General features: G+C 49.0%; 1 protein-coding gene across 3 annotated transcripts in view; it reads right to left on the reverse strand.

The window, feature by feature from the left end:
* Positions 1 to 702: 702 nt before the first annotated feature.
* OTUD5 (OTU deubiquitinase 5) overlaps positions 703 to 23,626 on the reverse strand; it is a 33,394-nt gene continuing 10,470 nt past the window's right edge. For 2 of the 3 annotated variants that reach the window (XM_040998952.1, XM_040998936.1), the window contains 8 exons: positions 19,139 to 19,232; positions 8,682 to 8,746; positions 8,435 to 8,591; positions 8,168 to 8,316; positions 4,230 to 4,433; positions 2,334 to 2,535; positions 2,130 to 2,243; positions 703 to 1,802 (listed from right to left, as the gene is read on the reverse strand). In XM_040998952.1, the coding sequence (XP_040854886.1) occupies positions 1,681 to 1,802; positions 2,130 to 2,243; positions 2,334 to 2,535; positions 4,230 to 4,433; positions 8,168 to 8,316; positions 8,435 to 8,591; positions 8,682 to 8,746; positions 19,139 to 19,232 (1,107 nt within the window). In that variant the 3' untranslated portion in view covers positions 703 to 1,680. Of the gene's footprint in view, positions 1,803 to 2,129; positions 2,244 to 2,333; positions 2,536 to 4,229; positions 4,434 to 8,167; positions 8,323 to 8,425; positions 8,592 to 8,681; positions 8,747 to 19,138; positions 19,233 to 23,626 lie in introns of all 3 variants that reach the window. The other variant, XM_040998944.1, reaches the window with a different exon arrangement.

Here is a 23,626-nt window from a genome sequence, read left to right on the forward strand (position 1 = left end):
TGCGTAGACATGCCACAGCCTGCCACCCCCAGGCACACAGAGCCACACTTTCTTCCATGGGGGGGACACCATTACTGAGGCGCACGCATGTACGTACACACACACACACACACACACACAAAGTTGTGGAAGGAAAACCTAGGGAGCTGGCTGGTCTGTGCCTTGGCTTTACCCTGAGGAAAGGCAGGACCAGGGGCCTCAGAGGACTGAGGGACACAAAGACAGATTGAGCCTTCCTGGGCTTCTAAGCCTCATTGGAGGCGCCGCCTCTGATCCTATCTGCTGTGTGGACTCAGGTTGCCAACCAAGCATCCGTTGTGCTTTTCCAAAGCATTTCACGTCAGGATTAGCAGGAGGCGAAGAGCAAACATTAATGGTAATGGAGGCAGGCAGCATTCAGACAGGAAGTTGTCTCTGCCCTCAGGCCCATTCGTTCCTCTGCCCACCCCCATCCCCATTCTACCAGCCCCAAGAAACAAGGTGGCCAGAGGCTGGGGCAGCAGGCAAAACCAGCTTTTTTTTTTTTTTTTTTTGGTGGTAACAGGTCCAGAAAGTTTAATGAGCAGCAAATCACGTGGGAGCTCTGGGGCCACAGACCCCAGTGGAGAGGACTTAGACCTCAGCAAGCCAGCCAAGTCCTCTGCTGTGGCCTCCTCTACCCTGAGGCCTGCCCACCCCCTGCCCCACACAGAACAGAGTCGCTGAGGGAAACTGACATTTGGTTTTATTGTGCCAAGGACATTACAGATGGCGGATCTTGTCAACACCTGTAGGGCACAAGTGCCCAATCTGCTGGGGCTGCTCCCATTCTCTGTACTCAAATCCTGGGTGGTACTCACAATCCCCACTGATGCCCCCCACTCCAAGATTCCAAGAAGACTTAGTGACGTTGATGGTGGAAGCAAAAGGAATGCAGCAAGGTCAGGATCTCATTGTCCACAGCTGGTCTGACGCCTGCGACCCCCGACCCGTGTCCCAGCTTGCACTCCAGGTCCTCTGCCTGCCTCCAAGGAGCTGGAGGTCTGAAGACAGAAGTCCGCCGGAAGACAGAAATCCACATCTTTGTGCCATCCCCCCTCCATGCCCCATGGCCTGCCTGTCCCCAAACCAAAGAGATGCCACCTTACCAGAGCCAATGCTGTCGTCTACATCATTTTTGTTTGGTTGCTTTTATATGATAAAAGTACATTTTAATAAAGAAAAAATCCAACACTGAAGGCTCAGACATTCTTAGGGTACTTGGAAAGGAAATTCCCTATTTCTTCCTCCAAGCTGCCTGTCATAACTGAAGGGATGTATATGACAGGCTTTTCTGATCTCAGAAGGAGCGAGGGGTAGGGAGCCTTTCCTCTAAATGTCACTTTCCTCTGGGGCTGCCAGTTGGTTGTCTCTCGCCTACCTCTGGCACCCTTGCCCGAGTCCCCTGTGGAATGCAGGGATGGTGCCGTGCGGGGGGCAATGGGGCACATCAGCAGGCGGAGAGACAGGTGGTGGCGGCAGCAATTCAGAGGGAATGCGGTGGGCAGTCAGCCAGGAGGAAGGAGGAGGGAAAAGGGGAGGGGGGAGAGAGAGAAAGCGGGAAGGAGGCAAGAGGAAAGAAAGCCAAAGGTGGTGGCGAGGTGGCATCAGAGGGCAGGAGAAGGGGGAGATTGGAAGATGGTTCCAGTCCCTGGGTCTCGATCAGCTCTTGTCCGGGGGTGGGTCTCTGTGCATTTTGTTTTTCTTCATACTGTCTAGGTATTCCTGTTGGGACACTGCCAGCACCGAAGCTAGGATTTCATCATCATCCCAGTCGTTCAGACCTGTTGGGCAAGAGCAGGGAAAGGATTATAAGACATACCCTCAGTCTGCTTTCCCCTCCTCATTTGCAGTTAATCCCAGGGGCTTCAAGGATTCAAGGAAAATCCCATCTAGGCCTTCTCGCTTCCATTCTCTATGGAAAAAGCTCCTCTAGGCCCCACTTAGTTCCCTTTTGGGACAAACCCCTCCAGCTTAGAAAATTCCCCCCATACATCTCACTTATTTTCCTGGAGAGACATCCAGAGGCTTTGGAAGTCTTCTCACAGAACATGTCCTTCTTCCAGTCTCTCCCCAGTTCCTAGCTGGCCCCTGTCCCCGAAGAGGCTTACCAAAGGCAGAAGGGGACATCTGCTGAATGAGAGCCCGGCATTCCAGAGCAGGATAGAGAGACACGAGGGGGGAAGTAGCCCGGTCGGCCCCTGCAGAGAACTGACTGCTTGTACCTACAGCAAATGGAGAGTCAGAGGGAGGGTCCAAGTCCCACCAGGCAGTGCCCTCTGATCCTGGCATGGCCCTCTCAGCAAGCCACTGACCTGGTGCACTGGGTGATGGAGGTTTGGCAAGCGCTAGGACAGTGCCTGGGGAAGGGGGTTTAATGCCTAACTCGGCATGCAGCTCAGGGTGCTCCGGGGATGAAGCTGAACTCCGCTGCCGTGGGGACCGACTGCTCCACTCTTCTAGGCCGCTGGAGGCTGCTGCTGTGGCCGAGCTACACGTGGCACTGGCTTTCCGGGGCTGCGGCACGGGAAGAAGAGCAGTAAGGACCACGACTAGCTGGGATGCACCTGTGTGCCAGCCCCAAGTGCGGGTGACCATCACTTTCCCTACAGGTCACTGCCATTTCTACTCACACAGTGGTCAGGGCTTGTCACAGGACATGGATCTAAGCTCCCTGACACCCTCTCATACCAGTACAGCCCATTACAGCCAATGTGATAGGAAATCCTGCCACCCATACCTTTAAAACAGACCCCAAGCCCAAAATTTTGACACCACCTCCACTAACCAGTACCAGCTGCTGTCACCTGATCTGTTTCAGTAGCCTCCTGCCTAGTTCCCTGCTGCCATCTTCAACCCTCAAACTCTGCTGTTCACCCAGCAGTCAAGGGGATCATGTGGAATCCCAAGTCAAGTCTTTGCTCTGCTTATGACTGTGCCACACATCTGCTTTACTCAGGATAGAAGTTAAAGTCCTGGCAAGAGCATTGTGTCATGGCGGGTCAGGCCACTACTTGAGACACTCAGCATCCCACATTAGTAGTGCCAGATTAAGCCCCAGCTGCTTAGCTTCTGATACAGCATTATTGCTAATGCATCCTGGGAAAACAGCAGAGGATGGCCCAAATGTTTGGGCCTTGTCACACAGATGTAGTTCTGGGCTCCTGGCTTCTACCTGGCACAACCCTGACCGTTAGAGGGTGTGGGGCATGAATCAACAAAAGGAAGATCTCTTTCCCATCTGCCTTTCAAGGCAGATGTGAATAAACATAAAAAAAAAAAAGGAGTCGCTACAGCCCCCACCCCCTGCCCTGACTACCTACCACCGACTCCCACTACCTCCACTTACTACTGCCTTCTGTTCAGCTACACTGACCTCCCTCCAGGCCTTGCCTGGATCGTACCAGGTGCTCAATCATACCTTTGCCTGCTCTGGTGCTCAGTTAAGTCGTCTGCAGATTTCTGCTCAAACCGCATCTGTCCGAGGCCTATGTTGACCATGACACTGTTCAGTACTGTGAATTCCTATCCCCTCCACCCTGGCTCTACATTTTTCATCCACAACATCCCTCAACTGATTTAGTCATTTTGCTTTTGTTTATTTTGTTGCATTTTTCATGGATGTGAAGATTGCAAGGACAGTGACCTTGGCACACCAGGCTCAAAGTATCCCAAGAACAGCGCCCAGCACAAGCTTGCAACAATATTGCTAAACACTTATTCGGTTCTTGGCAACACCCAATCACTCCAAACTCCCTGAGATTCTTCAGATGTCTGTCTGCCTCAGTCCTCCCTGCCCCCTAAGGATTCACCCTTCCTCTGTGAAGCTGATCCACAACCTCATTTGCACCGCTCCCCCAGCCAGGGCCACAAGCTTCACTGAATGCAAGAAGGGTGGGCCTGATTTGACATTCTCAGTGCAGAGCCCAGCTTCCAAGGGCTTGCAATAGAAGCTGGTCTTCCTGCAGCTCTCCACCATACCCTCATGCACTACAACAGTAGCTCTTCTCCCTCACCCTTCAAAGCTTGTTTTGACTACCCATTTAGAATTCAAAGGTACAATGCCAACAAGACTAAGGCCAAGATGAGCTACAAGTGGAAGAAGCTTCCTTCCCTTCCGTAAGTCAAACCACTTAACTCTACTCTGGTTGGGCCAAAGCATGGGAAGTAGGAAGTTCTTGGCCTGGTAAGCAACACAGCTCATAACATACCTGGCTAGGTCCACGGACCTGGCGGGCCTGTTTCTCCTGGTCCCGCAGCCACTGCAGGTAGGATTCCCTAGCCACCTGCTCCTCAATGGCCTCATTTGTAGCCTCCCAATCTGTAGCCCGTTTCTTGTCTTCTAACATCTGCTGTTCAATCCAGGACTCCTCCGATGTCTTTATGGCATTCTTCATCAGGGACTGTTCTGCAAACTGCAAGGAGGAGAGAACAGGCAAGTAGGGCCAAGGGTCAAAATAGGCTTAGCGAACCAGGTGGAGACCTCAGAAAACACCCTTGAGTTGCGAGACCTGTCATTCCAACCAAAGTCCTATGCTCACAAGTTCAGAAGCCTGAACCCATTCCCATTGAGGCACTAAATCTGGGATGGCCAGGTGCCCCGTAGCCTAGGCCTTCACTGAAAGCCCTCCCATTCAGTTTCATAATGCTGAGGTTCTCCTCACATGTACCCAGATGGGACCAACAACCTGAGAAGTGAGCAGTATTCACTCAGAGCGGCAAGAGAATTCACATCATAAGACAGTGGCCAAGGAGATCACGTGGCTCTGGGAAGCAATGAGAGGCAGTATCTAGGTGCAGCAAGAGACTGTGAGCATTTAAAAAATAAAAACAGCACAGTATATCCCAGGGTACAAGTATTAACATTGGCTTTTAAATCCTTAGCATTATTAGCACACAGATTACACACAAATATACGTGTACCAAGTGATGATGTAAAGCGTAATCTTTTTCTTGTGAACAATAACTTTAGAAGCAGGTAAAACTTTACTTGAGTTTTAAAAAAAATCAGTTAAACAGGATACAAAAAAAAAATCTAAGCATAGTTTATCAAAAGACATAAACAGAAGGCAAATAAGCATATGAAAAGACAGCTCATGATGCAGTATCTCCAATTGTAATTGATCTAAAAACTTATATCCACACAAAAACCTGCACACAGAAATTCAGAGCAGTGTTGTTATTCACGGTCATCAAAAACTAGAAGCCACCAAGAATACCAACAGGTGAATGATTAAATAACCATGATGCCTCCATAAACTGAATGTTACATTCACAAGAAACAAGCTACAAAGCTAAGTAAAAACAGGGAAGCACCTGAATGCATCCAGTTAACTGTAGAATTTCAATCTGAAAAGGGCAAAAAAACCGAAAGCCTGGTAAACACTTCAGTGGTCACGGGAAGGAGGAAAGGAGGAACAGTGGGAATTGTTAGGAGTGCAGAAACTTTCCTGAATGATAAGATGATGGGGGACTCATGCAGTGCTATTGTCAAAAGCCACAGAACTTTACAAAACAGAGAGCAAAGCTTAATGTATGCTAATTTCTTTTAAAAGATCAATTAGGAGGCTAGGGATCCAGGCTGGAATGCAGAAAGTGACAAAAGAATCTTAATGTGTTACAAATGAAATGAGCTCCCTGAAGGGGGTAGGGAGAAAAGCTAGTGACCTCCCAGTCACTTTGGAAATGAATGGAGTCTTAACACTAGAGGCAAAAGCACAGCATGGTTACTCTAGGTGATTGAGTTGTTTCCCTGGAGGGTTTGGGTTAACAAATCAGAATAAATGAAAGTCAGTGCTAAGTAAAAGGAAAAGCAGACAATTGGAGCAAGGTTTCTCACTGAGGCAATGGGAATTCACAGATGAACAAGAGGGGAAGGCTAGCATGATGCATGTGCTAACACATTTGAGTTGGAGACCTTGGTAAGAATTCACATTTCATATTGATTCAGAGAGTTGCACAGGGAAATATTCAGAGATGAGTGTACACACAAGCAGGAATGAGCACATATATACATCTCCAGGCTGTTTTCTATGAGGGCCTAGCAGCAAGGACAACCTACTAGCAAAGAATACCCTCAGCAAGTAGATTTTATGTTCCATAACATTCTCTAACAAAAGATTTCAGGGCTCCTTGAAGAAATGTCTGATTCTAGAACGGGGCCAGGAAATATACAACTGAATCTAGAGCACCTTGCAGCACTAGAAAGTAAAGGAAGTGCTTTAAAAACATCAGAACTTTATGAGAAACAAAATAAATAAAAGGGGAACTGAATTATCATCAAAGGTATAAAACAAATACCCAAGCAAGGGTTGTACAGTGAACTCCCTGGCAAAGGTGGAAAAGTGGTAACGCCGAGAAACCTAACAAGCACTACTTCTGTCATGTGATCAGGGAGGGACAGCAATAGTCAAAAATCCCATTGGTAGAACATACTGTTGACAGGATCTAAAGAACAGAGCACTTCAGCTCTGCAATCTTCCCTAAAACCAGTAACTAGTCCAATCTCCAACACCAAATTCCAAAAGAATTACAATGTACTTGAGCAGTACTCCTTAAAACCATCAAGGTCTTGATTAAAACAAGAGAAGCCTAAGAAATGGTTACAGATAAGGGATCCTCAGGAAGCCCAGCTGCTTCAGTTAATACTAATGTATCAAATATTCATTCAAAAGTATAACTGCTTCGGTTAATACTAATGTATCAATATTCATCATATCATTGTTATAAATGGACAGCAGTCCGTTGTGGAATACTGTTGTGGAATATTCCTAATAGCCCACTTGTATAAAAAGGAGATAAAAGGAAATTCTAGTATCTCTTCAATTGTTTTGTAAATCTGAAACTTCTCTAAAAGTGAAATCTACTGAATAAAAAACACTTCCCACATTCAAATTTTAACAGGAAGGAAGAGAAAGCATTCAAGCCAGGAAAAGACATGAATGAATCTGAAATGCATAGCAGTAAAGTGAAAAAAGTCAGCCTGTGCAGTAGCCTATCAGGTAAAGTCTTTGCCCATGTGGGTGCCAGTTCATGTCCCTGCAGCTCCACTTCCCATCCAGCTCCCTGCTTGTGGCCTGGGAAAGCAGTCAAGGATGGCCCAAAGCCTTGGGACCCTGCACCCGCATGGGAGACCAGGAAGCTCCTGGTTCCTGGCTTCGGATTGGCTCCACTCTGGCCATTGTGGCCATTTGGGGAGTGAATCAGTGGACAGAAGATCTTCCTCTCTCTCTTCTCTCTGTATATTCGACTCTCCAATAAAAATAAATAAATCTTAAAAAAGAAAAAAACAGTGAAAAAGGTCTGTCTGAAACAACTATATGCATACACTGCCTGACCCAACTACTTGCTAATCTAGAAAAGGCAAATCTAGTTAGCGGACAAACCACAAACAAAAGCAAAAGAAATTTAAAGAATTAAAAAAAATTTCTGAGAAACAGTCACAACTAAGAAGAGCCTCAACAGCCAAATTTTGTAATGTGATATCCTGGATAGGATCCTGGAACAAAAAAGGTCATTAGGGCAAAACTGAGAGACTCTGAATAAAGCGCAGTCTCTAGTTAATGATATATCAAATTCAGTTAATTAATGGTGACAAATGTACTAGGCTAATGTGTTCATTATCATGAGATATTAAGAACTCTGCAATATCTTTGTACTAGTTTGTATATCTAAAATTTCCTAAAATATTTTTTAAGCTTATCTAAAATTAAAAGTTTATTCCAAAACAAAACAAAACAAAACAAAAAACCTGTCTGTTGAAGGGTCTATTAGTGTTAGGGTGTTTCTTTCCTAAAATGAGGCAGGAGTATTTTCTATTTATAGGAAGTGAAATTTGAATAAAAGGTATCAAAATCCCCAGCAGATGACTATATTAGGGTAGGAAAGAAAGTAAGAACGTATTTGTGTGTGCTGGGAAAATGCCCTGCTACTTTCTTTTTTTAAATTTTGAATTTTATGGTATAATTCCATAGAATCTGGGATTTCCCTACTCCGGGCCTGCTACTTTCTGATTACTGGGTAACTAGTTAATTTTACTGAGGTGATGCCTCAATAGACCCAGAGAGGAGACAGGACAACTCTGTAGAGGCCAAGAGAGATCTCTGAGCTCCATATCCAGCAGCCATCCCAGTGACGGGGACCCACTTACCCCTGGTTTGAAGGATGGCAGGCCCAGCCCCACGCCAATGGTGGCCTTGTTAGGATTCACCACTGAATTATAGTGGATATTCCGGTGGTAGCTGACGCGGATGGGCTCATCCTCATTTTGATGTATCCCATGGAATGTGTTGATAGGTTCTACAGGGGAAAAGAAGAAGGGAGTATCCACAGAGGGCCAGGTATGGCAAGCTTGCCGGAGGTGCCACTTGTCTCCCCCCCTCACTCCTCCCGCTCCGCTGCACTACTACAGAAGTACCTGTGCTATACTGGTACACCTCCACGGGACGGTTATACATCTCCGCCATGGCCTGCATCTCAATGTGGTTGCCATGGCAGTTATTTTTCCGCTTGCGGTTGATGTAGGTGGTGAAGTCCTCTGTGACGTAATTGGAAAAGTAGTCGGCATTCTTCATCTGCAGCACAGATTGGAAGGTCAAGGTCTGTGTGGAGAAGAGAGGAGATCCTCCCACCCTGCCTGACCCAAGGCCTGCCCAAGGTCTCACCAGATAGTCCATGCAGTGCTTTCGTACAACCTCATGCATGTCCTGGTCTCCATACACCTGGTCAGCTGTGGGGACAATGGAGGCACACGGGTGAGAGCTACCACTAGATAGGAGTCCTTAGTCCCAGAACATCTTCAGTGAGGGGAGCTAGAGGACCAGGGAAATTCCCATTCCTAGCCCAAGGTCTGGAAAGCTCCCGCCCCTGTACTAGAACGGGGATCCATGGACAATGAGACATATGTGATCTTGAAAACAAGAGAATGCAGATGAGAGGGATATGGCCAGAGGTTACTGCAGCAGTTGCCCAAGGCATGCCTGGCCACTCAGACAAATCACCAGCACTCTAAGTTCCACATATGTCCTTGAGCATAACCATTCCCTGGCTTTTCACTTTCCACATGTGGAAACAGAGGCTGAGGGACAACTGATTGCTAGCCCATGACAGAACCAACTCCAGAATTCAGGTTTTGATGCCTGACTCCCAAGAATAAGCATGGCTCTGATAGGTTTGGGAAAAAAAAAGGAATAAAGGGGGTCAGTACCATGACAAAGTAGGCTAAGCCTCTCCCTGCAACTCTGACAGCCCATTATGAGTGCTGGTTCATGTCCCAGCTGCTCCACTTCCCATCCAGCTCCCTGCTTGTGGCCTGGGAAAGCAGTTGAGGATGGCCCCAAAGCCTTGGGATCCTGGCTTTGGATTGGCTCAGCTCTGGCCACTTAAGGAGTTCATGGAAGACCCCTCCACACCCCCGCTGTCTTTTTTTTTTAACCATCCATTCTTCTTTAAAAAGATATTTATTTTTATTACAAAGTCAGACATACAGAGAGGAGGAGAGACAGAGAGGAAGATCTCCTGTGCAATGATTCACTCCCTAAGTGACCGCAATGGCCGCAGCTAAGCCAATTTGAAGCCAGGAGTCAGGAGCTTCTTCCGGGTCTCCCACGCAGGTGCAGGACTAGGGTTCCTTCACTGGGTTCTCTGCTCAGTTCTGCCAAATAACAGTGAGCTAAGTGATCCAAGTCTTTTGAGCCTCCTGTGCCTCTGAACGTACAGCAGCAGCAGGATGGCTACAGCCTAGCGTGCCTCTTGGGGGGACTCAATAACAGGTGGAGTGTGGTGGGCCCTGGGCCTAGTACAGGGAAGTCACCCAACAGGATGAGGGAGCCTTTCCACAGTAAGGCTTCAGAGTCAGTAACTATGAAGGGGGCAAGCGAACTATATTCCTGCACCTGCCTTCAAAGAGCACACAGGCACCTGACTTTAGCTGAATTCAAGCAGGACAGCCTCTGGCCAAAGGCTCAGGAGACATGGGATTCGGTCAAACTCAGGTTAGCAGGAACCAGACTCCTGCCTCACTTAAGGACCTGCACACATGACATTCCCCTTCCGCAGCATGCTTTTCCACCCTCCTCATTGCTTACTTCTCAAGTCCTCATCTGCTGGGTTGCCTCCCTCCCAGGGAATCTTTGTCAGCACACACTTCTACCCCAATCACACTGGGCTCACATGGCAGAGAGGGCAATTCATCTTCAGGGCCTTCCTGAGCTTAGGGAAGGAAATCAGGGAGAGTCTACTGGGCTGATAGGCTGAGGGAGCCAGGGAACTCTCAGGGAGCCTAGAATGGGCTTAAAGATCAGCTACAGCAGAATGCCACTGACTGAGACAAAGAGGGAATTTCCCTGTGGTTCCCCTGGGGACCGGTGCACCAAAGGCTCTCCCAGGGCACTTGCAGAGGTTTGGTCATGCAGGGAGTTTCCCCATGACCATCAATGTAGCTCTGTTAAACACCTTTGCTGGACCCAGTGGCGTGGCCTAGCAGCTAAGTCCTTGCCTTGAAAGCACCAGGATCCCATATGGACGCCGGTTCTAATCCCAGCAGCTCCACTTTCCACCCAGTTAGTTCCCTGCTTGTGGCCTGGGAAAGCAGTTGAGGATGGCCCAAAGCCTTGGGACCCTGCACCCACGTGCAAGAGCTGGAGGAAGTTCCTGGCTCCTGGCTTCAGATCAGCATAACACTGGCTGTTACGCTCACTTGGGGAGTGAATCATCAGATGGAAGATCTTCCTTTCTGTCTCTGCTCCTCTCTGTATATCTGACTTTGCAATAAAAATAAATAAATATTTTTTTTTAAAAAAAAGCCTTTGCTGCCCTCCCTTCCCTACTTGGGAGACATGGAGAGAGGAGCTGGCGTGGTGACGCCACATTAAGCTGCCACTGCCTATAACACCAACATCCTATAGGAGTGCTGAATTGCATCTCAACCATCCTACTTCTGATCCAACTCCCTGCCGATGTGCCTGGGAAAGCAGTGGAAGATGGTCTAAAGGTCTGGGCTCTTGCCACCCATGTAGAAGACTTGGATGGAGCTGCTGGCTCCTGGCTTCCACCGGCCCTAGCCTCAGTAATTGTGGTCATCTGGGGAGTGAACCAGCAGAGCTATAATGCATGTGTATACACATACTTGCTCTTTGTGTACATCTCTGGTTTTAATTCTTTTTTTAAATTGCTCTCAGAAGAAAAGGCTCATGTCCCTCTCAATCTTGGTGGAAAGTGGGTAGTACGAGCTGAGGGGGGGTGGGTAAGAACTGCGAAGGCGGGAAGGGGTAGCCCCTTTACAGATGTAAACAAGGATGTGGGTTCCAAGGCCACACTCTTCCCCGCCCCACCCCCAGTGGCACTTCCAGCAAGTCACATGGCCCACATACAGGTTGGGGGCCCCCTGCTGCTGCCTTTCTTAGAAGCCTGGACCACAGAGGCTGCTGTGGGTTGCCTGCCAGAGCTGCCTGAGGAGCTATTTCTGTAAGCTCAGCCCGGGGTGTCCGCAGGCAGTGCAGGTGATAGTGCTGTCTGCAGCTGCAGGAGACAGAAACCCAGATGGCAGTGAAGGGGCTGAGGGGCTAGCCTGTCAGGGAGCCTGCCGAGGTGAGTTTCTGCTGTGCTAAAAGGGTTACCATTTCCAGGGAAATGGGGAGAGGGGAGAGCGAGAACCCCATTTCCCTACCACGGACCCTTTTGCCTGGGCAAAGGACTATCTTCTCTGTGTGGCATCAAACAAAAAACAAAGCCTTTTACCTCTCTGGGCTGAAATGTCATCCTCATTCAGAGTAATGACAGTAACTGTTCTTCCACTCACAGCGCATTGCCAAGATTGCTTGTGACAATCTGTCCAGTGCCTGAGATACAGCAGGTGGTCAATAAGCCCAGCCCTGCTCATCCAGAGCACAGCGATTTCTTCACAGCCCTAGCCTGCTAGCTGCCCAGCAGGGTGCCGGAAGTGCGTAGCAACTCCTTCTCCATTCATGTTGCAGTTCCTCCTCGTGAGGAAAGCCCCAAACACAGAGCCTAGACCTGCCCTTGGTTCAAAACTTGGACCATCAAATGAACTTCAGCGGAATAACACAGACTCCACCAAAGTCCTAGGGTATGGTAAGCCATGGGACTTCTCCATTCAGTCATAGCTGGGGGAGGGGGCAGTGAGGAAGAAGAGACCCAGCACACCATTAAAATGGACAAAAATGCGCAAGGAAGCAGCAGCAGTACCTCCCTACCCAAGGGCGAGGAGGAGGCAGCAGAAGCAGCCAGATAGGTTAGGGCTAACTACTGGAGCGAACTTCTCTCAGCTTTCCTACTTATCCCAGTCCTCCAGAAAGCCCCCCTCCTCTTGGAAGGTTGGCACCTGGGGCTGGAAGCCAGGCTGCACATTCCCAGGAGCAGGGGCCAAGAGGGGCCCATTGGACCTGCAGAGGTAGGGGAATTCAGAGAACTTGTTTTGATAGAAACTGAAACCCCTCCTCTTGCTGACGCTGCATTTGTGGCAATCTGCACCTGTTCTCCTAGAGTCCAGCTGGATTGGAGTCCCCCACTACTCCACCTCTGCTCCCATCCCAAATAGGACTTTTAGAAAGCCTAAATACACTACTACCTTTGGTTACATCGAAGACCTTTCACATTCTAACTCATCTGGTGTTCAACCAAAATCACACATTACCACTCCCCACTCCAATCCAGCTGCCATCCTGGCCACCTTACTCCCTGGGACCAGGCCTGAGCCTGTGCACCTCAGAATCACAATCAACACAGGCAGCAACCAGGTAAAACCCATGAAAGGCCTGGCAGCGGGCCAAGATCAAACTGCAGAGGCCATTGTCCTCCCTAGGGCCACAAGGGTTAGTATGAACCTAGCCTCCCCATCCCCGCTCCCCACACATTTCCTTCCTGTCTCTTAGCATCCAGACACAGCACAGAAATGCATACACATGCTTAGCCAGTAGAGCCTGCCAGAGATGTTCCCGAGCCCAAATGCCCACAGCCAACCCCACAGCAACAGAACCATGGCAGGCAGCAAACACACACGCCTGGGGCACCAACCAGGCCAGACAGAAGGCAGGGCAGGATGTGAGCCTGTACACACTGAGGAGCCCCCGCATCTCTCCTAGCCTTTGCCAGCAGTGGGAGTAGGACTAGCTGAGAGCTGGTAACAGATTTGCCTTTATCTCTCTCCCCTGCTGCAGGGGCAGGGGGAAGTCCTCCTTCCCTATGTTCCCTAAAATGTGGAGAAGCAACACAGGAGAGGCTGGATTGCCTTTCTAATGTGGTTTAAGTACAGCCCCCACACTAACTCCCCCATCTACTTTAGAGGCACCTGTAGACTACCTATGCCCCAGACTACTACCTGGTTGGCTGGCTGCTAGTAGAGCCACAGGAAGTTCCATCAAGGACAGAAAAGGAAGCATGATGTCTACAGTGAACCTAAACCCAAACCACATAAATGTGTGTTTACACAACAGAAGGAGGAAACTGGGACCCAGTAGGCTCCCCGTTATCATCCTGGGTTCAATGGTAGCACTTGGATGAGGAGCCAGGAAAAAGGGATTGACTGCCTGCCCAAGCAGGTGTGGTATGACTAGGTCTGCAGTCCTGACTCCTGCAGTGGGCACACATACTCTCAGTGCGGGAGACAGGAGGAATCCGCCCCTGATAACCTGCTGTCTGCGTACTCTGCCTGTGGCAAAGCTGAGAAGATGAAGGTAAGAAACGGCTGTGGGACTCTTCTATTCTGTTGATTCCACCTCAACCAGCAACACTGGCAGAGCCCTGCCTTTCCCTGGACTCTTTGATTTCCTCCTTTGTGAAACAGTCCAAACCAGTCTAAGATCCCTCCCTCCCAGAGCTTACAGTCCCTGTTTTAAGATCAAGAGGCCCCAGAGGAGCAGACCTTGGCTCATCCTGGGCCCCATGGCCTTAACACACAGCCCTAGCGGCTTCCCCAAGGCCCACACACACTCATGTGGCCTCCATTCTACCCACAGAGGCCAGCATCAGAGTCATGGCCAGGGTCACAGAGGTTTCTGCTGAGTCAAAGCCACACGGAAAGGGAGAGAGGGAGGAAGGGAAGGAAGGAGGCAGGGAGGAAGATGCAGACTCACATTTCCAGGAGGTTATTATCAGACCCTAGCAGGGGCAGGGTGGGCCACAGAACACCTCTGACACTCAGGCTCCCACTTCCACTCCCAGGGGGTATCTGAGTGCAGATACCCCCTGGCAGGCATGAAATCCAGGGCTGAGAACATGCTTGGCAGAGGAACTGTGAGAACTCTCCTGCTAGGCTGTATCTATTGCTGGTAAACACAAGAACCAGGGATGGGGGCCCGGTGCAATGGCTCAGTGGCTAAAATCCTTGCATGTACAAGGATCTCATATGGGTACCGATTTGTGTCTAAGCTTCTCCATTTCCCATCCAACTCCCTGCTTATGGCCTGGGAAAGCAGTAGAGGATGGTCCAAAGCCTTGGGATCCTATACCCACATGGGAGACCCAGAAGAAGCTCCTAGCTCCTGGCTTTAGATTAGCTCAGCTCTGGCTGTTGCAGCCATTTGGTTAGTGATGGAAGTGGATGGGAAATCTTGTCTTTCCTTCTCTGTATAAATCTGCCTTTGCAATAGAAATAAATCTAAAAAAAAATAATAGGAAGAACCAGGGCTGAGCATAGGCTAGGCTGGACAAACAACAACAGTACCTATAGACATGCATGAGGGCCAGATTTGGGCGCAGGGTAGGTTAAGCTAAGCTGTAGCATCCGTGGGTGTGCATGAGAGCTACATGGGATGTGGGCTGGGCTGCACTGGACTAGGCTACAGCAGAGGCTGGCAAGCCAAAAAAACAAACAAACAAACAACAACAACAACAAAACCAGGACTCGGGGAGGTCCTGGTGCGAATTCTTAGAGGTCGGTCCAACTAAGCCGCAGACCAGATCTGTGGTGGGGTTTCTGGGCTGGGCCATAGCATCCATCTATCGGTTCATGTGAGATATGGGGCTGAGGCAGAACTGATCAAGCTTCATCCCCTGGTATGTGTATTGGCTGGTGCAGGTGATAGATCAAACCTGACCCTGACCCTGCACTGGCTGATGCACACAAAAGTCTGAGCTCACTCCAGGTGAGGTTTCTTGGGGACTCCCCAGGTAGACTGCTGGATTCAGATCCTGGCCACAGAGAAAATCACAGGATGTGTGGTCTGACCTTGTAGTGCATGTATCAAGACTGGGCCTCCTCAGTTGCTGATGCCTGTGCAGTGGACAGCATGCCCAGATGCACACAGGGGACATGATGGTCAGCTCATCTAGTCAGAAGGGGACATGAACTGCCTCATTAGAGAATGGAAAGCAGAACAGGTTGAACAATTCTCCTGGCCAATCTTTGCATCTTGTTCCTGGGTCTGTGGATGCCCTAAGGTGGACTCTGTCAACCAGTAAACCTTGGAAAGATTTTCTCAACCCTGGAGTAATGAAACCAACAAAGTCTTGGGGCTATCCAGACCAGACCACTCCCGTAACACTCTTGGGACACTCTTATCCACACAGGGTCTCTGAGGCATCATCAAAAGACCATCCCCATCCCTGAATGCTGATGGAGTTTAACAGTGAGGAGCAGCCACTCACCCCCACCCTCAAACACAGGGGAAAAAAAATGAAGGACTGAAACACATGTCCCAACCACACTTTCTTCCATACCATACCTTTCCCTCCCTATCCTAATCAGAGGTCCTCATGGGCATGTATTGTTCTCAATTCTGTAAACAATATTAAGAAAGAAAAAGAAAAAAATCCAAAGGCAAGGGGCCAGCATGGTGGTGTAGCAAGCTAATCTCTGTCTGCAATAGCAACAACTCATGTGAGTTCCAGTTTGTGTCCCAGTTGCTCCACTTTGATCCAGCTCTCTATGGCTTAGGAGAACAGCAGAAGATGGCCTAAAGTCAGTCCCTGCACTCAAGTGGGATACCTGGGAGAAACTCCTGGCCGCTGGTTTTCGGATCAGCTCAGCTCTGGCTGCTGTGACTATTTGGGGAATAAACAAGTGGATGGAAAACTTCTCTATCTTTCCTTCTCTGCTTGTAATATCTGCTTTTCAAGTAAAAATAAATCTTTCAGAAAAAATCCAGAAGATAGAAAGCAATCTGCCTCAGCATCCAACAGTAGAGGGCCACACGCACCTGCTAGAAGAGTTAAGGCTAAGGCCTACAGAGGTCAAGGAAGACAGCTGAGGTCACCCAGTCAGCTGACAACTCCGCTAAGTAATCAGTGCTTCTAAGATTACAGAAAGAATGTGTCCTTCAGACACCTCTGGGCTCTCAAGCCAGTGGTGCCACTAATGACCCTGAACATGTACTCTCAGGTCTCATTTGGGTCATCCTCCAGATGAGGCGGCTGAGCCTGACGCACCCAGGCTCTTTGACAGTAGGAGTCAGAAATGATGCTGTGCCCTTTAGGTTTGTAACTTGACTCCAACTCAGCTGTATGTGCCTTCACTCTCCAGTGCGTGGCAGGAAGTAGGAGCCACAGGCCTTCACACTTGAGCTGAAGGTGATGGCCATCTGTCCCTGTACAGGCGAGGCTGGAAAACAACGAACAGCTGAAAGCCTGGGGACAAAGTCCCCTTTGCAGGCACATGCACTGTGTACACTGCACCAAGGAAACCTCCAGATAAGGCTTAGAGACCGGGGGCCATGTGCTTCTGGGGAGAGGCCATGGACTTGAGGTTTTACAGAGAAAAGCCGAGGGCAGCCCAGTCAGGGGAAATGTGTAGCCATAGTGCTGATAAGCAAAGGCCTTCAACCTGCTGTGGTCAGCTCTTCCTGTAAGCTTGGGCCCCTTACTGGAAGGCCCCCAGGAGGGGAAATGGCAGGGAGTATTTGGAGAGAGTAGTTTTATAGACACACACACACACTCTTGATCTCAGTGACTTCACACACCAGGTCCACAAAAGCCCTCAATGACATCCCAAACCCCAGGTGTGCACTTAACTTTCTCTAACCTTAACTTCATCAGTAGCCTGCCTCTAACTGGATGCTCCTGCCTGCTCTCTTTCAGCCTTCCTTTTGTGCAAGATGCCCTTGAACTCAGCTTCTTCTCTAGAAAACATCAAGGGAGAAAGCAACCCTGAGTCCAAGGGGTAGGACTGGGATATTCCCCAGCCCCATGGAGACCATCATCTTCTCTTCTGCCTGGCAAAACAGGGGAAGCAACCATTTATCCTAATACAGTTTCCTTCTACTCATTCAAAATTGGCTTTTGGGATGCCTTCGAGAACAACATTGGGATTTTACCGATGCTCTTGCTCTTATCACATGCCAAGCCCTGTGAAGACTTACCAAAGCAACCTCACTACATTTTGTCACATTGGGTCTTTTGGTCCCAACTTAAGATGATAAAAGAGACTTAAGAAAGAAGGTTGCTTGTCAAAGTTCAAGATGAGAATCAGTGGCAAAACCAACCAAGAGTGAGTCCTGAATCAGTCCATCCCACTAGTAGATGTGGAGGCACCTGAGACTCAGAATAGAAGATCCACAAGGAACTCAAAGAACCCCTGAGAATCAACACCATGACGGGCAAATGGAGGTTGGGAGGACATAGCAGCTATGAGTAAGAGCCACTGCTAGAAGATAGCTCTTTTGATTTCTAGTTTAACAGCCCTTGTCAGGGGGCCTGGCACTATGGCCTAGAGGCTAAACCCTCAGTTGCATACACTGCAAGTGCTGGTTCATATTCCCGGCAGCTCCACTTCCCATCCAGCTTCCTGCTTGTGGCCTGGGAAAGCAGTCGAGGATGGACCCTGCACCCACGTGGGAGACACAGAAGAAGCTCCTGGATCATGGCTTTGGATCCTGGCTTTTTTTTTTTTTTTTCAGGAGACTTGGTTTCACTTTAAAGGCAGAATTACAACAGAGAGAGGAGATCCTGCATCCCTTCTTGGAGGACATCTGTCAGTAGCCATCACAGCAGTGGAGGGAAGACCTGGTCGCCATCCTGGCTTCCCTTTCACTAGCATGGAATCTCACAACTCCTTCTCAGATCACAAATTCAGGGCCAGATGGCCTTAGAGGTGTAGCCAGGCTGGACTGCAGATAGCAGGAAGAAATGATTAACTTGTCATTTGTAGCATTGGAATTGCATTTTTTTTTAAATAAAAACAGTGAACAACTTTGTTATCTGTGGGAAAGATACATAAATACTTTCATACAGATATAATGGCAGTGTTTTGCTTCAAAAATACCCTTGTTTCAGGGGAGCGAGAAGGAGTGGGTGGGGTTGTGATGAAACCCGCTGGCCCTATGTGGATGACTATTTTGAAGCCTGAGGATGAGTAAACGAGGGCTCTTAATTCTCTCCACTTTTGTGTACATTAAAAAAAATCTGTGACAGAAGAAACATGTTAGGATCTAGCTGTGGCTGTAGCCCAAATACACACTCAAGTGGAAGAACAGAGACTGCAAGCCCAACAGACAGGTGCGAAGCCCGGACCTGGACTTCAGACTAAGCCGCACTGACTCCCCACTGTACGCATAGTTTCTGTGTGCCCTGGGGTGATATACTCCTTAGGTCCGAGCCACTTTTATCCTGTGATAAATGGAAGCATCTTCATTTAGGCTCCATGTCTGGCCAGGAGCGATGCCTCAACTGGGTAATCCTCCACCTGCAAGTGCCAGGATCCCATTTGTGCGCTGGTTCTAGTCCCGGCAGTCCCACTTCCCATCCAGCTCCCTGCTTGTGGCCTGGGAAAGCAGTTGAGGACAGCCCAAAGCCTTGGGACCCTGCACCCGCGTGGGAGACCCAGAAGCTCCTGGCTTCTAGCTTTGGATAGATTCAGCTCTGGCCGTGGAGGCCACCTGGGGGGTGAGCAGCGGATGGAAGATCTTTGTCTCTCCTTCTTTCTGTGAATCTGACTTTCTAATAAAAATAAATCTTAAAGAAAAAAAAAAAAAAAGCTTCCTGTACTGCTGGCTGGATCACCACTGTTCGTACTCTCACACCACCACACAATGTCTGAGAAGGAACCAATCTGAAGTTCAAGTTCTCAAGTGAGTGCCTAGGTCTGCCTCAAGTCTGTCTCAGGGGTGACTCCTGAGAGCTGGGGACACAGTTCAGGGGCTGCCCAAGCCCCGTGCTGACAGAGACTCACCTACAGCCCGGAAAAGACAGGCGCCGTCTTCCTTCATCTGCTTGATGATGAAGCCTTTCTTGTCTCGCAGGGCCTTCTCAAACCAGTGCTCCTGCTGGAGGGAAGATGTGCAGGTCAGCGCCAGGGAAGGCCTGCACCCCTTTCTGGGATAGTCTCAGCCATTCCTCACTCCTCCGTCCAGGAAACATGAGGAGACACTGTCTTAGTGAAGCAGAGGCGCTCCAGGTACCCTGAGAGCTGAAGCCCCCAATGCCGCCAGATCCCTGCCGACCTCACAGGGCCTATCCCCAAACAGCCGCACTTTCCCAGGCAGCCAGAGCCCCAGACCCAGCAAGTGCCTGGGGGGAGAATCTAGTTCTACTTCAAGGAGTTAAATCCATGGAAGATGTTTAACACAGAGTGAACCCCCCAAACAGGTAGGGAATTCTAAGCTCTATTGCATAAGGCAAAGAATAAGACAAAGAGTAAACAAAATATGGGCCCGGCATGGTAGTCTTGTGGCTAAAGTCCTTGCCTTGAAGGGCGCCGGTTCTAATCCCGGCAGCTCCACTTTCCATACAGCTCCCTGCTTGTGGCCTGGGAAAGCAGTTGAGGACAGTCCGAAGCCTTGGGATCCTGCACCCACATGGAAGACCCGGAAAAGACTTTGGGCTCCTGGCTTCGGATTGGCGCAGCTCTGGCCATGGCGGCCACTTGGGGAGTGAATCATCAGATGAAAAATCTTTCTGTCTCTCCTCCCCTCTGTATATCTGACTTTCCAATAAAAACAAATCTTTGTTAAAAAGTACAGAATATTATCTCATTTATGACTGAACATATTTAACAAAGTGTACACATTTATAGACATCCATACACATATGTATACAAACACATAAGCACACAAACTCAGGAAGACTAGAACAAATTATCCCTTAGTGTTGGCAGTACAGGTGATTTCATTTCACTTCCCCTCTAATCCATCATTGAAAATGCAAAAAACCCCAAAGCTTTAAAAACCAAAAGGCTTTATTTAACTCATTTGGCATCAGAACTGGTAAGAATCTAATTGGCCCATCTGGGGTGAATATTCACGCACTGTGCTGGTATTCGGTTATGAAGGGTCATCCCAGACCCTGCTAGAGGTGTTACAGAAAACTAAGCATATGCACCAGGTGACTTTTATAAATTTTGAAATGTTTCTAAATTCCAGAGCATATCTAGCTCCCAAAGGTTCAGGTTAACTGAATCTGTACAAACGTGTGGTTTAGGATATTTTTCTTTTTAAACAATGATCTCGTCCCACTTAAAACACATTATTATTATTATTATTATTATTTCGTTTTAAAACAAGATTTATTAGAAAAGTTGAGAAGAGACTCTTCATTTCCAAGCAAAACCAACCAGAAACGGCAGAACTTTCCCAGGTCCCTCGCGCCCTCTGGTGGCCACTGGAAACAACAACCAGCAGCAACAAAGCTGGAAACCCCAGTATCAAGCCTGCTCTTCCAGACCCAGGCACTGGCCAAGATCTTCAGGGTGGATTTAGGCCAATGCTGAGCTGATGGGCTCATTTCTCTGCAAAGACATTTTCCCCCAGTTCAGGCAAGGAGTTGTAGCCATTCCTCAGGGGAGAGGAATCCCTGGTCCAGTGGTAAGCAAAAAAGTTTGGAGGCCAAGAGCTCTGCCTGGGTCTGCCTGGGTCCCGAACTCAACTTTGTTGCTCATCTGTTGTTTTCAGGGTCAGTAAGTCACCAAGCCTTACTTTCCTATCCAGTGGGGGATACGAGATCTACTTAACAGAACTACCATGATACTCAGAGGAGGTTCAGGATCTGAAGAGATTTTGGAAATAAATAACAGAAGAACAGGGAGAGACTGGGTAACACAGGGCTGATATACAGCCCAGCAACTCTCACATAGTCCTAAGAAGGGGACAAAGAGGGGAGACCCAGAACACCTAGCCAGCCCTCCTGACAGGACAAGCCCCAGGAAGTTACGGAGGGATTTTGAGAGGACTGAAGTACCTGGAAGCCCTTCCTAGGTCCCCACAGGCAGCACAGACTCCTGTTTGTTCCCAACAGTACGGGGTCCCTTCATGCCCTGGGGATTGCAGACTAGCACACTCGAGCCCATTACTCCCAAGCCCATCCCTGCCACACTGTCTCGACCATCTCCGAGGACCGTGGGATGAGTCCCAGCCAGAGGGCTCCAGCACAGAGATCACAGGTGGTAACTATAGCCTCAGACACAGCAGAGGAGTTGTGTAAAAAGAAGGGACCACAGCAATCTCCTACTCCCAGCTCTGCAAATTCTCAGCGAGGGAGAGAGGGGGCCTTGCTTACAAATCATCCAACAAAACTGAGTGCAGACAGTTGCACTAGTCTGAGCAGTGAGGAGAGAGTAATCAATCAACCTCGGGCTCTACTCTACTCCCTCAGTATACTTATAAGGTGCTGGGAAGGGCAGGGAGGTTGGCAGTAACTACATGCAGCGTGAGTGGGCCCAGGGCTGCGAAATGAGTGAAGGCCTAGCTCAACCATTAAAGCTGGCCCCGGAGAGGAGATGCCACCTGAACTAAGGCTGAAAACAGCGAAACCTCCAGAAACGCTTCTTAACCAGATGAGACAGCAAGCCATGTCAGTCACCAAGCACCACGCGTGCCCTGGTTCACTCCCCAAGTAGTGAAGTCAGCAAGGGCCTGAGAAGAACTCCGTAGGTGAGGGCCAGAAAGGTGAATTCATACTAGTTGAGTGCCTGCTTCATGCCAGGCAGAGGATGGCCTTGTCTAACTGTCCTTTGCACAGCCCTGGTGGCAGGTGGCATGAAATTCATTTTACAGAGCCTTGGAAGGACTTGGGGTTTGGACACCAGCAAAACCCAGCACAGAGGCAAGGGGGAGGAGCCACAAACCACAGAATATCGGCATAGGGACCTGCACAATAAGCTTAGCCAGCTAATCCTCTACCTCACAGTGCTGGGATCCCATATGGGTGCCGGTTCACATCCCAGTTTTTCCACTTCCCATCCAGGTCCCTGCTTGTAGCCTGGGACAGCAGTAAAGGATGGACCAAACTTGGTCCCTGCACCCACGTGGGAGACCCAGAAGAAGCTCTTGGCTTCAGATCGGCTCAGCTGCAGCCATTGCAGCCATTGCAGCCATTTGGGGAATGAACCAGCAGATGGAAGATCTTTCTGCCTCTCCTTCTCTGTAAATATGCCTTTCCAATCAAAGCAAACCTTAAAAAAAAATGTAGCCATAGGTGGCAGTTTTTCCTAGGAAAATTCTAGCTTGACTCAAAAAAATGGAGGCCAGAGCAGCCCCTCTGCCCAAGAAGAGGTCCTTGGACAGTCAGACTGGCATCTAAGCCCGGATATAAAGAGCAGACCACTACTTTTCCACTAACTTTGGCACTAGAAGCCTGAAGAGCTTGAATGCTGGTCCCTACCTCTTTTGCTCTGGAGGAGGGGGAAGAGAGGTACTGGTGGTAAATGTTTAAGAAGGGCTGGTGGGGTAGGAAGTGAGGGACATTGCAGCCACATCAAGTTTACACCACAATAATGCCCTGGCCTGAGGAGGTCAAGTTCAGGCCCAGAAGCTTGCAGTTCATTGCTGAGTGTATACAGAGTTTGTCCATATGTCTGTGACAGCACAAATGGACTAGATAAAATTCTGACAAGAGGGTATCCCAGGAGCTGAGGCAAAACTCTACAATCAACTAGTCCAAAAGTTCAAGAAAAATCAGGCCCGGTACAATAGCGTAGTGGTTAAAGTCCTCGCTTTGCAAGCACAGGCATCCCATATGAGCGCTGGTTCATGTCCCGGCTGCTCCACTTCCCATCCAGCTCCCTGCCTGTGGCCTGGGAAATCAGTCAAGGATGGTCGAAAGCCTTGGGACCCTACACCCTCATGGGAGACCGGGAAGATCTCTTGGCTTCTGGCTTCGGATTGGCTCCACTCCGGCCGTTGTGGCCACTTGGGGAGTGAACCATTGGACGGAGGATCTTCTTCTCTGTCTCTCCTCCTCTCTGTATATCTGACTTTCCAATAAAAGTAAGTAAATCTTTAAAAAATAAAAATCAGAGCAGACCATGGAACCTAGGTTCTAATCAAATGCCACCAACTAATAAACCATGTGATAGGACCAGTATCCTGGCGTAGCACATTATGCTGCCACCTGCAAAACCAGCATCACTTATGGCCATTAGTTGGTGTTCTGGGCTGCTCCATTCCCAATCTAGCTCCATGTTAACACACCAGAAGCAGAAGATAGCGTAAGTTCTTGGGTTCCTGCACCTACGTGGGTGACCTGAAAGAAGCCCAAAGCTTTGGGACCCTGCACCCGCATGGGAGACCTGGAAGAGGTTCTGGCTCCTGGCTCCTGGCTTCAGACTGGAAGCCTCTCTATCTCTCCTCCTCTCTATATATCCTCCTCTCTATATGTCTTTCCAATAAATAAATCTTTTAAATTAATAAAGTAATAAATAGACATATTTTTAAAGAGCCATGTG

Source organism: Ochotona curzoniae, unplaced genomic scaffold (genome assembly GCF_017591425.1).
Source record: "Ochotona curzoniae isolate NIBS_2020 unplaced genomic scaffold, NIBS_Ocur_1.0 contig_1274, whole genome shotgun sequence".
Taxonomy (NCBI): domain Eukaryota; kingdom Metazoa; phylum Chordata; class Mammalia; order Lagomorpha; family Ochotonidae; genus Ochotona; species Ochotona curzoniae.